This window comes from Protopterus annectens, chromosome 8.part0 (assembly GCF_019279795.1).
Source record: "Protopterus annectens isolate FY-2018-M chromosome 8.part0, PAN1.0, whole genome shotgun sequence".
NCBI lineage: Eukaryota > Metazoa > Chordata > Ceratodontiformes > Protopteridae > Protopterus > Protopterus annectens.
The window spans coordinates 12,783,285-12,801,949 of record NC_056741.1 but is presented as its reverse complement, the minus strand read 5'-3'; the positions used below and the strand labels follow the sequence as shown (position 1 = coordinate 12,801,949).

Here is an 18,665-nt window from a genome sequence, read left to right as displayed (position 1 = left end):
ACACCTGACAAAAGACTCAATTTTTGTCCCTTGCTATAACATTATTAGAGCAGACAGGCTACAAAAAAACCTGACAAATAACCTTAATCTACCAAAACTTTGGTAGTCTTACTCCATACTCCAAACTCGTTCCAAAATTTGTCAATGCAGACATTCTTATCACTGTCCTAAAATTAAATCATCAAAACCTGTATACATAGTTGTACTTTACATCCATCCAGGAAAGAACATTAAAGTATCTGAAGGCATGCAGTCTTGGCTAACAAACACAACTACTAATGAAACTATCATATTAGGTGACATCAGTATAAACTGGCAAAAATTAACTTCTGACTTCCCAACTTGTAGTGTAAAGTTATTCAAATTGGTGCAACTCATTAAAATACTTTTAAAATATAATAAAATTAGCAACCATGGCTTCATCCTGGACTGGATTCTGGTTTCTGACCCTACTTAATTTTCTAATGCTTAGTGACTACCTATCAGCGTACAATCACAGAACTATTTCTCACTTGGTCAAAGATGATAATTATAAGAATGACCAGGAATTTTTCTTCATTTAACCAACAAGTGTTTACTGACTCACGAAAAGCCACTAACTGGACCACATTAAAAACCCTCCCTCTAGATGAAGCAGGAAATAATTTCAATTCAACATTTCTAAACACCCTCAATAGACTAGTTCCACTTTGTATTAAAAGAGTAAAATGTAATCATTGCCCATGGATATCAAAACAGTGTGAACACCTTATGTCTGCTAGGAACATGATATGGAAATAATGGTAAAATAAACCAACAAAAATCTCTAACTTTTTAGACAACTCAGCATCCAGGTTAAGAAACAAGTAATAATGAAAAAAATATATTATTTACTTCAAGAAACCAGTCACAAACATAATCCCTCAAAATTCTGGGCATTTATTAATTCTCTTCTAAATTCAGGATTCAAGAAAAAAAAACATTCACCAGAAAGCATCCCCCTTCCAAACAACAAGTGTGTTCAATAAATACTTTAACGAACATATTGCCAACTTAACCACATCTTCTTCACTGCGACCTTCTTCTTTATCTAGCAACTCTCCTGACCTTACTTATACTATACCATCCTGTTTAAACATCACTAGCATCTCACATCTTATATCTACCATACCATTGTCTAATAAAAATATATCTACTAATCCTCCACCTTTGCCATTCAGCCAGACCCTTACTACCTTTATAAAAAATCTTAAACTCAAACTAAAACCTTGGTCAACTTCTGCAGATAATAGCTTATTCTATAAGTATTCTAATAAAAATATATATTCTTGAATCTTATGTCCCACTGTTATGGAAAAAGTCATTCATCACCTCCCGTGCACAAAGGAGGTAACTTTACCGATATATCAGACTTTTGTTCTATTACCAATCCTGTACCCTCTCTCAAAACTTCTAAACTATCTTCTCCTGAAGCAACTACTAACCCCTGTTCAGCATAGTTTTTGTCCTGCCCACAGAAAGAAATTGCCTTAGTGTCTTTTGTAGACACAGTAAATAAGGACAGGGACTCTGGGAAATTAGTCTCCTGACTGTTCCTTCATCTGTTTAAAACTTTCAGCTGTTTGTCATTCAAAACTCCTGCATCAACTATCCACCCTTAAATCTATCCTCTCCTACCCTCCAGTGGCTCACTAACTGTCTTTCTAACAGACAACAGTCAGTAAAATGGTAAGGTTCTCACTCACCATATCTATGCAACATCACTGGTGTTTCCCAAGGCTCTATCCTTGGTCCACACTTCTTTAAAATTTGTATTAGTAATCTATGTACCTCTTCCTGCCAAGGCTCCCTTATTCAATACACAGACAAATCTATAGTTTTCAGTCCTTCCAACAGTCTGCCTCACCTTAAACTCATAAAGCAGGAAACTTTTACTTCCATTGAGCCATGGCTTTCTAATGCCCAATTTTTACTTAATCCTAAGAAACCCAAGGAAATGTAAAATCAAAACCTTTTCCCTGAACAAAAATCGAAGTAGTCCCCAAACCAAATTATTAGGTGTGGCAAAAGATGATAATTTAAAATTTGATCTCTGCATGCAGAATACTATCAAAAAAAAAAAACCCCATCAGAATCTTGGTATGATCTACAAGCATAAACACTGAACTTTCTGAACTCATTTACCAAAATTACATGCACCACCAAACACATTTTATCGTCACTCTTATATGGTGTTCCAATTCTTACCAATCTACTATCCTCACTGAAAACTAAACTCAAAACTTGCTACAATAAACTTGCTAAGTTTACAACCAGTTCAAAGCATATCACTCATCTTTGCACAGCACTTAAGTCTCTTAAGTGGATCGAACTTCACAACCACCTTACTTATCTACAACTCACTACTAACCATAATATAATTCATAAACCTGAAGCTTACCCTGCCCTTAGATCTGTCTTCACTCTTATCTCCCCAAGAGACATTTGTGGTCAGTGGATAAGCAGCTCCTTATAATCCACAAACCCAGTAAATTATCTGGGCAATTGGTTTACTCCTACTCCATAACCAAAAAATGGAATTCCCCTATCCTGGAATAGACACTAGGGTAATCTCTAACCTAGTCAACTTCAATCGCTCACTTAAGGAATTCTTATCCCAAACTTTGCTATGTTCTTATACTAATCCCAGCTGAATACACTCTTAGCCCACACTTTCCCACTTTCCACTAATCCATTCCTACCACCTCCTATCCCTGTCTCATCCCCTCTTATTCCTTCTACCCACATTTATCTCTCTCTTAATCTCAGGACTATGTTTCCATTCAGCACTCTCTCCCTCTCTACCATTTTCTGATCTATGACTATCTGTCTTCTCTTACTCATATTATTTTAATATAAACTCTTTCTGATCTCTTGTATATAGTATATACAATTACATATCTGACTGATACTCATACTGTGTGTGCATGTATGTATATATTTACACATACACACACACATTTTATTTATATTTATTTATTTATTTGCAGCTGGTTTACCAGGACAGTCCATTAGGCCAATAAGAACCCGTTTTCAATGGAGTCCTGGGGAGAAAAGCTCCAAGACAAAGGTTACAAAAAAGATTACAACAGTTTACAATTGCAGTCATTTGTGGGTTCATGACAAAACAAAGATTAAGCAGTTACAATGCAATTTTTAGGTTTCATTTTGTAGAAAAACAAAGCACTGCTGCAGTAAATATATAGTTTCTTGAGTGGAATAGTAGGATAAGAGACATACACACACACACACACACACACACACACACACACACACACACACACACACACACACACATATACATACATAGATATACACAGCCACATATAAATATATCTGCATCTATCTCTATATCTATCTATATCTAAACTATATATATATATATATATATATATATATATATATATATGTATGTATATATGCATACACTAGCTGTACCCAGCCACGCGTTGCTGTAGCTCAGTCTGGTTAAATGGAAAAGAAAGAAAAGAGAAAGCACACATTTCTAAAATGTTTAATTTCACAATGCTTGTGGATATACAATATTTTTTGTTGTTCCATTGTCTGTGCATATATAGAGATTGTCTGGTTTGCCGACTCTAGAACATGCAACATATAATTGTCCATGTGAGAAGCAATCCATGTGTAGATCTAAACCTCACAAATCTAAAGATTGTCCCTGAGCTTTGTTGATGGTGATTGCAAACGCCAATCGAATTGGGAATTGCAATCTCTTAAATTGAAATGGCATATCCGTTGGAATCATAGGAATGTGAGGAATGAGGACATCTTCACCTTTGAAAGGTCCTGTCAAGATTGTTGCTTCTATGACATTGCTCATTAATTTTTTTACTGCAAGCCACATGCCGTTGCAAAGCTTTGGCTGGTTGATATTTCGCAACATGATAATTGGCACGCTGATTTTCAATTGCAGTACGTGCGGTGGCATCCCTGCCAGACTGAGTCAATTAAAAAATTCTGTTGGATAATTAACCACTTCATCTGCTTCCAGAACAGAGTCGATGGACTTGTATGTGACTGCCTCGCTTTGAATGTTAGACTGAATAATATTGTTAAGTTTGTAGACGTCTTTGTTCTTGTCCTTTCACTTTGAAAGTTGGCATGAATTGAGCTGTTACGATTTCTGCGCCGACATCATTTGGAAGCATGAGTTGTATTTCCTGATGTTAGATAAGAAATGCTTTGATTCGGCGGTATATCTGGCAAGCAAAGTTTTTAATGGCTCTGGCGGTTCTCCAAGTTGAGGCAGTTTAATTTTTCCGGTGGCGCAACACATTCCTTTTGTTTCTCCATTAAATTTCAGAGCCTTGCAATAAGGACACACTTCAGTCATAGTGCCAATTAGAACATGCCGGCTCAAACTATAATCATCAGCTGGGTTGTACCGGAATGCAAGGCGACTGTAATCGCATGATTGCTGAGCATGGAGTCGTGTTTGACACTGATCTGCTGTTTCTCGTTGACATCTTTCAGCTACTCTCAGCCTGTCGCGTTCATTCTGTTGAGAACAAAGCAAATCTGAAGCTGCAGAATGCGATCGCCGTGCTCGCAACCGTGCATCCTCAAGTCTGGCTGCACGTCACTCTGCTGCTTTCTCGGCACGTATTTCAACCATTCTTTGTGTGTTTCGCTCGTTCGCTGATGCCCGTTCTTCCTCAGTTTGATTTGCAATTACACGTCGCACTGCTTCCGCTCCGCGAGTACAACGACCTAAGTTTGATCTTCTGCGAGGCATTATTTGGATGAACTAAAGCAGATCGATTGCACTGAAAAAGAAGAAAGAAAGTTATAACAAAAACATATAAAATTGCATATTTGTATACAAATATATAGAATCCATAGTAGGCATATAAAAACACGCGCGTATTCGAATGCAACGTGTGACATCTATATAATAGTAGGTATTTAAAAACACGCACGTATTTGAATGCAACGTGCAACATCTATATAATAGTAGGTATATAAAAACACGCGCGTATTCCAGATACAGGTGACATCTATATAATAGTAGGTATATAAAAACGCGCGTATTCGAATGCAACATTGTGTGAAAATTTCAAAGCAATCGGTGAAGAACTTTTGGAGATTTAAGATTTTGAACAAACGAACATTTACATTTATTTCTATATATATATATATATATATATATATATATATATATATATATATATATATATATAAATAGCTATATATAGTTATATACACACACACACACACATATATTGTGCTTTGTTGATTTAAAAATGTATGTCTACATTGTAACCAAATTCTATTCTCTTAAGTAGTATTTTCACTGTAATTCAATGGTCATTTCATTATAGCTCTACAATGTAATCAGTGTTTCCGTTCTCATATGTACTTGTCATGGTAATATGATGTTCTTGGAGTTCTTCTCCATGGGCCTTCTCTGAAAATGGGGACTTTTGACCCAGTCGGACTTTCTAAGTAATTAATCGCTTATAAATAAATAAATAAAACATGACGACATATATCTCAACTGTACACATTTTTGCAGAATGTCCAGATTTTGCATCATATTTTTGCTCTGTTCCTCATAAAAGTTATGGTTTTCTGACAAACCAGTCTGGATAGAAGTTGCTAAATAATGACAGAGATTTGACTTTCAGACTTCATAACGTTCAGAAAATGTACTGTAACACACAACCAATTATTCCAGCAACCTTCTAAGTTTATAAGAGCAATATTTAAAATATGTCTCTAATTGTTGACTTTTGTCCCCCTACCACCATATTTTGGTGTCCAGGTTTCTTGCACTAACAGATTGAAAGGTATGCATGATGATAAGATTCTGGTTGACAGTGTTTCTCATAATAATAACCTTCACAATAATATTTATCTAACCACACCTTATTTTCCTTTTCTGTCAGACATTTGCATTTATATAACTAGATCACTAAGTGTTATGATTCTATTATTTGAGTATTGGCCTGGAGCCAGACAAATGATGAATGCCAGTGCGATCTGGGTAAGGTTTTAGTGCCCAGCAGCACAACACTGATGATCTGTGATTCAGATACATGATAAAGCTGCAAAGAGCACCATCTCCTTAGTGGCTCATTATCATATCTCTGAATCAAACACTGTACCTTTAGGACTAACACCAGCCCATGCATTGTACTTACACAGGCACCTTCAGACACACACACACACACACACACACACACACACACACACACACACACACACAGATGGCTTCACAGTACTGCACTCTCTGCAGCCCTGTAGTCTAATCCACTGTGCAGTCCAGTTCTGAGCAAGATTCTGCAGTACCTTAGGAGTTTTCTAATCAATGGGATTATGTATTGTTTTAGTACTATGTCTCTCCACATCCACTTAGAGAAAACCAAAACGAAACGTTTAAAACTGAAACACCCAGCTCACAAATGCACCAAATGAACCAAATTTGGACACGTAGAACTAGCGCTTTCAATCACTTTTTAATACTGTGATCTTCTTCAGAAACCTCTCCACATCTTTTGGTGATGTTTTTTCTTGTTGCTGTCTGAGCCTGGGTCACGACTGAAAAGGGACTTTGGGCCAGGCCACTTACTTGGTTAACAAACAAACAAATACAAAGATTTGTTTCCAGTTTGATTAAATGCATTAAAGCAGCCTCAGAACGTTGTACTGCAATTTTTAGAATGGTTACTGCAGCATTTTCTTTTAACCTGCTGAGGCCAGAATTATATTAATTTCACTTTTCCTGTCCTTTTTATCTCTTCTGTGGAGGTCATCCACATGCTGTACTGTCTCTGGCATGAGATTGTTTCCGGATCTGCCTTTAATTCTGTAATATGTTAAACCAATTATCAACTTTCCAGATTTGGTTGCCAGTCAGAACTCTTTAATGAGATGATAGTAATTTTAATGGAAGATGAAAATATGTGGTTGTAACTTCAAAGAAAAGAGAACTGGATTTAAACTCAGGGGTTCATCTATTGGGAGCCCCAGGGTAAAATTAAATAGATAATCTGAAAGTACTAAACTAACTATTTAAAACCATGTAGAGATAAAATGTAATTTGGCAGTTAAATTGTCTCTTTTCAGTATACTTGACATGTTCCAGTGCATTAGTGGTAGCCAAAAGTACCATTACTTGGAGATTCAGTGGCCATATGACAGCATGTTTCAGAGGAAGATAGAAAGTCAGATGGGTTAGTAAGCTACAAGGTTCCGAGTCTGGCATTCCGTAGAGCTCTAGCAGGTATAGGGAGGATTCTGAGTATTTTAATCAGTGATGGCTGGTGACTTCAAAGCATGGAGGGAGAGCAGGTAGCAACTGAATAAGTGGGGCTTACTGGAATGGGGTGGGGCTCTACTACAGCAGGTCAGTAGCTATTACATGTATAAAGATAGGTGAAGGCTACCAGCCTAGCCAGATAGAATTTTGTAGATAATTCTGTCATTTGTAAATATTAATATAAGCCACTGGCTTGTTCTCTTAAATGTGAAAAGACTGTATTGGATGTTGAACTGCAAAAATGTAACAACAGTCAACTCTGCTGTAAGAAAGCTGATAAGTCAAGCATTGTGAAATTCTTTGATCTAAAACTCGGAGCAGAGATGTCTAGAGGGAGGCATTCTGCCTATTGTTTTGTGGCCAGAGTTAATGGCTAGAATTTACATGTATAATTTCTTTTATTGCTCTGGCTTGCTGACCAGCTACAAGATCAAAAGGGCTATTAACCTCTGGGTTTCTGTTAGCCTGGGAACCAGAAAGAAATGTAATCTGAAATGAATCAGTGGTACTGTGTTATCAATTTAAGAACAGAAAGAATGAGGGAATTAGAAGTTATGTACTCACCATAACGTTCCATCTGAGTAGGTGACTTCATTTGGATGCAACCTGTGGGTATCGGATCCGACCTCGGATCCGAGCCGGCATTTCAAAAGCTTAGGCTCCGAGCTCCTAGCTCCTCCCTCTTACCCATAACCCCTTGCCAAGCCCTGACTGACCTCAGATTGAGTTTGCCTAAATAATACAGACTACAGTACATGAACAAAGCATAAATACTCGCTCTATAAAGGTCAGGGGGATGGAGGGGGGGATGGTTGCATCCAAATGAAGTCACCTACTCAGATGGAACGTTATGGTGAGTACATAACTTCTAAATCTGAAGTAGGCAGACTTCATTTGTCTGCAACCTGTGGGACAGAGTCCCCAGCTACCTGAATCTTGGGCGGCCGTCATGGAAGGATGTTCCGAAGCACCGCTGAGCCAAGGGATGCTCTTCCCCTGGAAACAACATCCACCTTATAATGAGAAATAAAGGTATGAGGCGAGGCCCAAGTAGCTGCCGCGCAGATATCATCCAATGACACGGGACTTAAAGGTGGCTGACGTGGAGACTGCCCTAGTAGAATGAGCCGTAACCCTCTGAGGAGCAGGTCTACCTGAAGTGTCATAAGCCTGCAGAATACAATTAGCAATCCACCTAGATAGTGTGACTTTAGACACTGCTTTACCCAAAGCAAATTTTGCAAAGGAGACGAACAGCTGATCTGATTGCCTGTGACCAGCTGTTCTGTGAATATAAAATCGTAATTGTCTATGAACATCCAAGGAATGCAATTTGTATTCTCCTTTGTTTGAGTACTTGGGAAAAACACAGGTAAATTGATTGATTGGTTGATATTAGATTCTGAAGAGACCTTCGAAGAAAAGATGGATTGGTCCTGAGGCACACCCTATCTGGAAAGAAAGAAAGGTAAGGCGCTTGACGATAGAGCCTGAAGTTCAGACACTCTTCTGGCGGAAGTGATAGCAACTAAGAAGGGAGACTTCCAGGTAAGGTACATTAGGTCTGTAGACGCTGCAGGCTCGAGAGGAGGAGCAGTAAGGGCTTGCAGAACTAAAGATAGGTCCCAAGGTGGTACAATCTCCTTGACTGGAGGCCTCAACAAAAATCCCTTTGAGAAAGGTTTTGCACAATTTACCCGTCATGAGGGAGCTGTCTCATGACCAATGTGATAATGCGAGATGGCTGCCAGTTGTACCTTAATCGTGGAAGAACTTGCCCTTGATGAAAGAGGTCTGTTAAAAATCCAGCACTGCTGACATAGGTGCTGAGAAAGGGTCCAAAGTTCTCTGAACCGCCCAAATAGAGAATCTCTTCCATTTACTCCGATAAACCTGCCTGGTGGAAGGTTTATGAGCTGCCACTAAGATGGCCTTGACCGGTGACGGGATACCGGGAGTCCTAATCAAGGATGGAACTGGAGCAGCCAAGCTGTCAATTTCAGGGTGCGTAGATTGGGAACCGAAATTCCCAGAGGGTGGGAGATGAGATCCGGAATCGGATCCCGAATCCAGGGTGGATTGATTTTGTGAGACCATACAAAGGGGAACCAGGGTTGACGAGGCCAGAACAGGGCAATGAGAATCATTCTGCTCCCCAAACTGTTGGCTTTCTGCAGAAGCCTCTGCATCAGAGGTAGTGGAGGGTAGGCATAAAGGAGACCGGGAGGCCAAGCATGCACCAGCGCATCTCTCGAATTCCCTGGTGGGGAAGCAGAGCGAAGAAATTGTCGCATTTGGCGTTTGAGGAGAGGCAAAAGATCGCAACAGGGTTGCCCCAAACGCAAAAATCTTCTTCGCTACCTGAGGATTGAGAGACCACTCGTGAGGTGAAAGAATGGTGCGACTGAGTTTGTCCGCAAGGATGTTGGATTTTCCGTAATGTGCGTTGCTACCAGAAAGCGTTTGGTGGAAATTGCCCATTCCCAGACTCTCATGGCCTCTCGACAAAGGGATAGGACCTGGTTCCTCCCTGTTTATTGATGTACCAGACTACCGACATGTTGTCTGTCTGAATCGCAATAGTCCCTGAAGGAAGAACGTGGTGAAGTGCTTGCAACGCTAGGAGCACCGCCCTCATTTCCAGGACATTTATATGCAACGACGTCTCTGTGGGGTTCCACGTGCCTTGGACAATCTTTCCCGCAGAATGCCCCCCCCACCCGAGGCAAGAAGCATCCATGGTCACTGTGGCTCGGGGAAATGCAGCACAAAAAGGTCTCCCTGTCAGGGGCTCCGGAGAAAGAAGCCACCAAAGAAGGGAATCCTTGCACGCTTTGCTGACCGCTATCGGAGTGTTGAGAGAGGAACAGAGAGGGGACCACTGAACCTGAAGGGTCCATTGAAGAACCCGCATGCGTAAGCGTGCATGAATAAGAAGCGGGATTGCTGCCGCCATCGAACCTAGGGCCCTCAGGACCGAAGCTGCAGTCGGAAATGGTTGCAGGACCACTGCTACATGACACTTCAGGTTGGCAATTCTGTCTGGAGTGAGGAAGGCTCGCATTGACCTGGTGTTCAGCCTTCCTCCTATGAAATCTATAGCTTGTGTGGGGTGCAGTAAAGATTTCTTCCAGTTGACAGTGATGCCCAGCCTTGGGGCTAGTCGAAGAAAGTAGTCCCTGGCTGAGCACAGAAGATGCCTTGATGATGCCGTCAGGAGCCAGTCGTCCAGGTATGGAAAGACCTGTAATCCCTGGAGCCTCAGGTGGGCCGCTACCACCGCTAGAACCTTGGTGAACACCCTGGGGGCTGAGGTGAGACCAAAGGGGAGGACCCTGAACTGGTAATGACTGGCTCCCAGCCGGAAGCGAAGGAACCTCCTGGACCGTCTGTCCATGCGAATGTGGTAGTACGCGTCCTTGAGGTCGATGGAGCACATCCAGTCATTCTCCCTCAAGAGGGGGAGTATAGATTGAAGGGTGACCATCTGGAACTTTTGCTTGGTTACTGACAGGTTCAGCAGGGAAAGATCTAAGATTGGTCTTAAGTCCCCCGTTTTCTTTGGCACCAAAAGAACCTGGAGTAAAACCCTGACCCGGTTTGATCTGGGGGGACGCACTGGATAGCTCTTTTTTCTAGCAGCTTTTCGATAGCTGCTGCCTCCCTTTGGTCGGGTGGAACATCTGGGAGGCTGCGAGATCTGGGAACTTTGTACAGGGGGATTGTATAACCTCTGGATATCACGCGAAGCACCCGACGGTCTGATGTGATGGACTCCCAAGAAGTTAGGTGCCTCGAGAAACGCCCCCCGACTGCCTCCAGAGACGGACAGCCGGGCAACCCTTCAGGGCTGCTGCGTGGGTCTCTCAGAGAAAGGTTCTCTGGACCCAAAGTTTCTAGGAGCCCCCCTGCCTCTAGGACAGCGACCTCCCTGTCCTCCTCTGCCACGGGAGGACTGGTTATCCGGAGCAGGTTGGGACTGCTGCGATTTCCGGAACCACATCTTCTTCTGTCCCTTTTGGTTCTTTGAGAAGGACCTCTGGGGAGCTGAGAAGCGGACTCCGATGGCAGACAGCGTCTTCCCATCCTTTTCGCTCTGGACCAGTGTTTCACAAACAGTTTTGCCAAACAAGGCAGAACCATCAAAGGGGGCATTCGCGAAAGTCGCCTTGAAGGGCTCTGCGAAATCACAGTGGCGGAGCCAGGCCTGCCGCCTCATGACTAGGCCTGCTCCGCTGGCTCTAGCGGCTCCCTCGGTAGCGTGAGAAAGTAGCCGCATAGATGTGTTAGAAACCGCTCTAAGAGTGGCCATTCGGGCGGAGTATACCTGCTTATCCTCACCCGACATGGACTCTGGGGGAGATGCAGCGTATTCTTTAATCAGATCCCGCTGCATCCTGATGACGTGTGCCATGTAGTTCAGCTCTCAAAGAGAAGGTTGCTGAACTGAAAACTCGCTTCCCAATGCGATCCATCGAGCGGGACTCCTTGCCCGGAGGATGCATAGAGGACTCTCCTGGGCCAATTCCCTCTTAGTGGCTGCAGCCATCATCATGGCATCTACTGGGGGGCCCTTGCTCCAGTGAGTGCGGTCCGCCGGAGGGGAAAGGATACGGTCAGGACACTTGGGTACAGGCTCAACGGTGTCCGGATCCTTCCACGCTCTGATGGATATAAGGTCCACCAGAGGGTCGGCAGGAGGGGACACCCAAGAGGTAGATGGGCCCGCCTCGAATGCCTCCAAGAACACAGACTCGTCTGAGGAAGCCTTGGGGGCAGACCACCCCCCCCCGATCCTTAACATTTCCATAATGTCTCCAAATGAGACATCTTCAGGGGGTGATCTTGGGGAGCCTTCCCCTTCATCCAAGTCTGTGTCTTCGGTAACGGACTCGGGGGAGTCCATGTGCCTCCTTTGCACTTACGCTCGAGGTACTTCATCGGGGGGGCTGTCCGAGGAGTACTCTTCCGCAGCTGGATGTTCCAAGGGAACTACTTGGGACATCGAGGCGGGCTGTCCCTGGGACCGGCTGGTGGGAGCCTGGCCCAATTGCAAGGGAGTGCGGGATGGAGCCGTGGCAGGAACCGGGGGTCCAGACGTCCTCAACAGTGCCTTTTCCACTACGTCGAAGGCCGAGGGGAGCCAGCTTCTCTAAACCCGAGCCGACCCCACTCAGATCAGACCTTGCGGATCGGGCCGGAGCCGAAACCGCCGGATCCGAGACCGTGTGCTCCGACCTGGACGGAGCCGAAGACACACCAGCTCCCTTGGATCCGAGGCTCGGTCCTCGGCTCGAGAGGTCGGGTCCGGCACCAAGCACTCAAGGGATGGGACGGATCTGAGGTGCGCCGACCTATCGGATCCGACCCACCCCCGGATCCAACCCTGCCCGGCGCCGACAGCTCCGAACCCATGGTATGGGTCGGAGAAGGAGCCAAAGGGCAAAAGGGGTCAAGCCCTCCCGGATGGGGGCTAGGAGCACTCCCATTTGCATTTGGGCCTGGATGAATTTCCTCATCATCCGTCCATATCTGCTTCACTCATGGAGAATGTGGATCTGGTGGAGGCCACCGGCGGACCTAGAGAGCCTTGGGGACCTCGCTGAAGGGCTAGCCTCCTCCTCCTCGGGCCCAGGAGAGAACCAAGGGAGTGGAGCCGAGGAGGAAGCTAGAAGGCACAGGGGAGGCCGCTTAGATGGAGGAGCCGAACTGGAGGTTTCAGCTCTCCGTTTGTGGTGCCTCTCCTGTGCCTCTCCTTCTTCTCTCTCTCCTAGAAGACTCTCTCTCCTCCGACATCTTATAGGGAGGTTGAGTCCCAGCTGGTGGAGGAGAGCCCACAGCAACTGCTTGCTGAGTAGAAGGGGCAGAAGCCGAAGCGGTATCTGGAGGGAGAAGTCCCGCCAGCACCAGCTTCGACCTCCGCTTCCTCAAAGCTCGGGGTTGAACCCTGCACAAATGGTACAACCAGATGACAGGTGTTCAACCCCAAGATGACGCACCGAGTGTGGCCATCCGCTGGGGACAGCTTATGGCCACACTCGGTACATTTAGAGAATACAGCCTTATGGGCTTCAGACATGTTAAGCCCTAACAGGCCTCAAACAAACACACACACACAAACTACGTAAAACCCGAGAAAAGTTTAAAAGAAAGAGAGAGGAAAGCCTAACACAATCACTTCTAACTAATTAAATTAAAAAAGTTAAGGTTTTTGAAAATTTTTCTGTCAGAAAAACTTATCTGCACTAGGAGTTCAAGGAATCCGTCGCAACTTGAAAGCGGCAAACGAAATCTGAGGTCAGTCAGGGCTTGGCAAGGGGTTATGGGTAAGAGGGAGGAGCTAGGAGCTCGGAGCCTAAGCTTTTGAAATGCCGGCTCGGATCCGAGGTCGGATCCGATACCCACAGGTTGCAGACAAATGAAGTCTGCCTACTTCAGATTTTAATGTTTGTCTTGAGAACATCCAACTCACCAGCACTCTGCCTGTGTTCTGTACGTAAGTTTATTTTAGAATTGTGTTTTCTCTTAGACATAGCTAAGAACTAGGAAGATTAGATTCGTTTTTTTCTGTATTGATGTCAGAACTTTTTTACTGTATTATTTTAAGTATTTCTCTGTGATCCCTGAACTCTTGACTAGCACTGTGTAGTAAGGAGTATTATCCTGTGTTTTTATTATTTATTATTAAATATTTTTAAACCTTTCAACTGTGGCTGTTTTGTGTAGAGATAATTTAAGCTCTAAGGGTAAATTGCATGTATTTAGTGATATTATATAAAGCCACTCCAGTAGCCTTGCTGTTCAGTCACACTTATCATTTGGATAATAATATTGCACAGTATAATTGGACACCCGTGCACTGGCCCAGCAATCAAGGAGCCTCAATGGAGGACAAAGCCATTGCCTCAGGGTATCGTGTAGCATAATCCACTACCACTAGGATATACTTTTTCCCTGTGGAACTTGGGATATTCAGAGGCCCCACAATATCCATAGCTACCCTCTGAAATGGCTCCTCAATCACAGGCAAAGGCATCAAAGGAGCTCTCACCTTGTCTCCTGCCTTGCCTACTATTTGACACTGCTCACAGGTCCTGCAGTACCCCGTTACATCTCTGGAAATCCCAGGCCAATAAAAGTTCTGCATAATACGTCTCTTTGTATGTTTTATGCCCATATTAACTGCAAAGGGAATATCATGGCCTGGTGCTATCCTTCTTGAGCGACATTTATGACGACCTCAAGAGCTAGAGCAAGATGCAATGTAAACATAATACCAGACTGTTGGATTAAGCAGTTTTTGATTTTGTAGCTCCTAGAACAGAACAGAAATTCAGAAAGTTGATTATTATTTTTAATTTAAAAATAATCAACTTTTTGAATTTAACAGTTTCTTTTTCTTTTTTTTTTTCATTTTTCTTAACTGGGGAAATGCACCAAATGAACCAAATTCGGACACGTAGAACTAGCGCTTTCAATCACTTTTTAATACTGTGATCTTCTTCAGAAACCTCTACACATCTTTTGGTGATGTTTTCTCTTGTTGCTGTCTGAGCATGGGTCACGACTGAAAAGGGACTTTGGGCCAGGCCACTTACTTGGTTAACAAACAAACAAATACAAAGATTTGTTTCCAGTTTGATTAAATACATTAAAGCAGACTCAGAACATTGTACTGCAATTTTTAGAATGGTTACTGTAGCATTTTCTTTTAACCTGTGAGGCCAGAATTATATTAATTTCACTTTTCCTGTCCTTTTTATCTCTTCTGTGGAGGTCATCCACATGCTGTACTGTCTCTGGCATGAGATTGTTTCCAGATCTGCCTTTACTTCTGTAATATGTTAAACCAATTATCAACTTTCCAGATATGGTTGCCAGTCAGAACTCTTTAACGAGATTATAGTAATTTTAATGGAAGATGAAAATATGTGGTTGTAACTTCAAAGAAAAGAGAACTGGATTTAAACTCAGGAGTTCATCTATTGGGAGCCCCAGGGTAAAATTAAATAGATAATCTGAAAGTACTAAACTAACTATTTAAAACCATGTAGAGAAAAAATGTAATTTGGCAGTTAAATTGTCTCTTTTCAGTATACTTGACATGTTCCAGTGCATTAGTGGTAGCTGGAAGTACCATTACTTGGAGATTCAGTGGCCATATGACAGCATGTTTCAGAGGAAGGCAGAAAATCAGATGGTTAGTAAACTACAAGGTTCCGAGTCTGATATTCTGTAAAGCTCTAGTAGGTATAGGGAGGATTCTGAGTATTTTAATTAGTGATGGCTGGTGACTTCAAAGTATGGAGGGAGAGCAGGAAGCAACTGAATAGGTGGGGCTTACTGGAATGGGGTGGGGCTCTATTACAGCAAGTCAGTAACTATTACATGTGTGAAGATAGTTGAAGGCTGCCATCCTAGCCAGATAGAATTTTGTAGATAATTCTGTCATTTGTCAATATTAATATAACCAACGGGCTTGTTCTCTTAAATGTGAAAAGACTGTATTGGATGTTGAACTCCAAAAATGTAACAACAGTCCACTCTGCTGTAAGAAAGCTGATAAGTCAAGCATTGTGAAATTCTTTGATCTAAAACTCAGAGCCGAGATGTCTAGAGGGAGGCATTCTGCCTATTGTTTTGAGGCCAGAGTTAATGGCTAGAATTTAAATGTATAATTTATTTTATTGCTCTGGCTTCCTAACCAGCTGCAAGAGCAAAAGGGCTATTAACCTCTGAGTTTCTGTTAGCCTGGGAACCAGAAAAAAATGATGTAATCTGAAATGAATCAGTGGTACTGTGTTAATTTAAGGACAGAAAGAATAAGGGAATTTAACGTTTGTCTTGAGAACATCCAACTCACCAGCACTCTGCCTGTGTTCTGTATGTAAGTTTATTTTAGAATTGTGTTTTCTCTTAGATATAGCTAGGAACTAGGATGATTAGATTATTTATTTCTGTATTGATGTCAGAACTTTTTTACTGTATTATTTTAAGTATTTCTCTGTGATCTCTGAACTCTTGACTAGCACTGTGTAGTAAGGAGTATTGTCTTGTGTTTTTATTATTTATTATTAAATATTTTTAAACCTTTCAACTGTGGCTGTTTTGTGTAGAGATAATTTAAGCTCTAAGGGAAAATTGCATGTATTTAGTGATATTATACAAAGCCACTCCAATAGCCTTGCTGTTCAGTCACACTTATCATTTGGATAATAATATTGCACAGTAGAATTGGACACCCTTAATATGTGACATCCGTGCACTGGCCCAGCAATCAAGGAGCCTCAATGGAGGACAAAGCCATTGCCTCAGGGTATCGTGTAGCATAATCCACTTCCACTAGGATATACTTTTTCCCTGTGGAACTTGGGCTACTCAGAGGCCCCACAATATCCATAGCTACCCTCTGAAATGGCTCCTCAATCACAGGCAAAGGCATCAAAGGAGCTCTCACCTTGTCTCCTGCCTTGCCTACCTTTTGGCACTGCTCACAGGTCCTGCAGTACCCTGTTACATCTCTGAAAATCCCAGGCCAATAAAAGTTCTACATAATATGTCTCTTTGTACATTTTATGCCCATATGACCTGCAAAGGGAATATCATGGCCTGATGCTACGCTTCTTGAGCGACATTTCTGACTACCTCAAGAGCTAGAGCAAGATGCAATGTAAACATAATACCAGGCTGTTGGATTAAGCAGTTTTTATTTTTGATTTTGTAGCTCCTGGAACAGAATAGAAATTCAGAAAGTTGATTATTATTTTTAATTTAAAAATAATCAACTTTTTGAATTTAACAGTTTCTTTTTTTTTTTTTCATTTTTCTTAACTGGGGGATGTGAGTACCATGAGTTGCCTCTGATTTTAATGCCAAATATAATAGCCCAAAGGTCAGCGGTTTTGTACTTGGAAATCTGACTCAACTAACCAAAAGGGCTGTCATCTTTATATGGGTAACAGGGCATACATTGTCAAAATACCTACAAGTCATGATATGACACCAAAACTCTAACTTCCTGAATGGCTATATTTTGATGTTAGGTAGGGAGTCTTTTGTAACCCAGATGGCTATAGTAAAGTGTCATCGAGTATAAATGTCAAAAGTTAAACCTTCTAATTGCTGCATTTTTTTGGGGCGTCACTTGTTATATTCTTGGTATTTTGATCATTTGTCTTGTTCATGTTTTAATAGGATGGTGAGTACATATTGCATTACATTTTAACACTTGGGGAAACTCTGCTGCATTTATGGCGAACAGTTTAACTATAAGTTTTACATCAGACTGATGAAGTTTGGTGACTGCACCTAACAAAAGCTCTTACCATTAAACTTGTTTCTGAACATGGATATCTTGCCTGTTTTTCTGCTGCCAGCCTTTTTTGTGGTTTTGTAGATTCTAGGATGAGGCAGAAAGGCAATGAAGAGTTAGACGCTGTGCCTAATGAAGGACAATTACAAGTGGCAACAACTGGAGTACAAATTACAGAAACAAGCAGCAGTGGATTATCTGAAAATGTCCTGCTTAAAATATGAAACAAAGAGAATAAACAGGTCAGATGTCTGAAAAAAGGAGGAGGAAGTTGTTGTCTCACAAGAAGGGGAAAGACACAATGCATGTCCAGAAAGGAGTAAGTGCTTGTATGAGGGTTATATTCTTAGGTGACAATATGGCTGACAGAAACGGTGAAGCAGAAGATAGAGTACCCAAGACTACAGCATTTCTAAAAAGAAGTTCAATAGAAAGATTGTCAAGAAAAAAATGGAATTGGTTTGTATAGATTAAATTTACATATGTCTATGTGATAAAATCATTAGGTTTTTATGTTGTGCAGATGCATTCAGTGATATATTTGGGCACTCAAACATTTTATGGACATAACATCTGAGATTGCAAAACTGGTGCTACTGTTTGTTAGACTGTTTAATGCTTACCCGAACCAAACCAAGGCTTGCTAGGAAATCCAAATTAAGGTCTGAAACACGATGAACCACTTTATTTAAAGCAAATGTAAAAGCAGCGAATCATAAATCCAAAAGGCTTGAGCACATCCATCGTCTTTTTTGGTTCTGTTTAATGCTTAGCAAACTGTGAAACCATGTAGTGCGTATGATATTGTAGACTTCCCATTGCAAAACAGAAAGCAGATGTCCTTGCAGTTTAGACATCTTGGATATTGAAGACATTCAATGTGAGAAGGTAATGAAGACAACAAACTAAAGGGCTCAAGAGGTTTATGAACTGGGGAACGGGAGGACCTCTGGGCAGAAGTGTCCAAGTCATACATTTGGAAAGTGTAATAAGTGTACATTGAAAGAGGTGGACATTAAGATATTCTTCACAATCAAAGACTTGAGTTTTTTT

At 42.0% G+C, this 18,665-nt stretch overlaps 1 protein-coding gene across 1 annotated transcript in view; it reads left to right on the top strand.

Moving 5' to 3' along the window:
• Positions 1-17,836, top strand: part of LOC122807961 (von Willebrand factor A domain-containing protein 1-like) — a 425,895-nt gene extending 408,059 nt beyond the window's left edge. The window contains exon 5 of the mRNA XM_044078993.1: positions 17,697-17,836. Coding sequence (XP_043934928.1) covers positions 17,697-17,836 — 140 coding nt within the window. The remainder of the gene's footprint in view (positions 1-17,696) is intronic.
• The last annotated feature ends 829 nt before the right edge of the window (positions 17,837-18,665 follow it).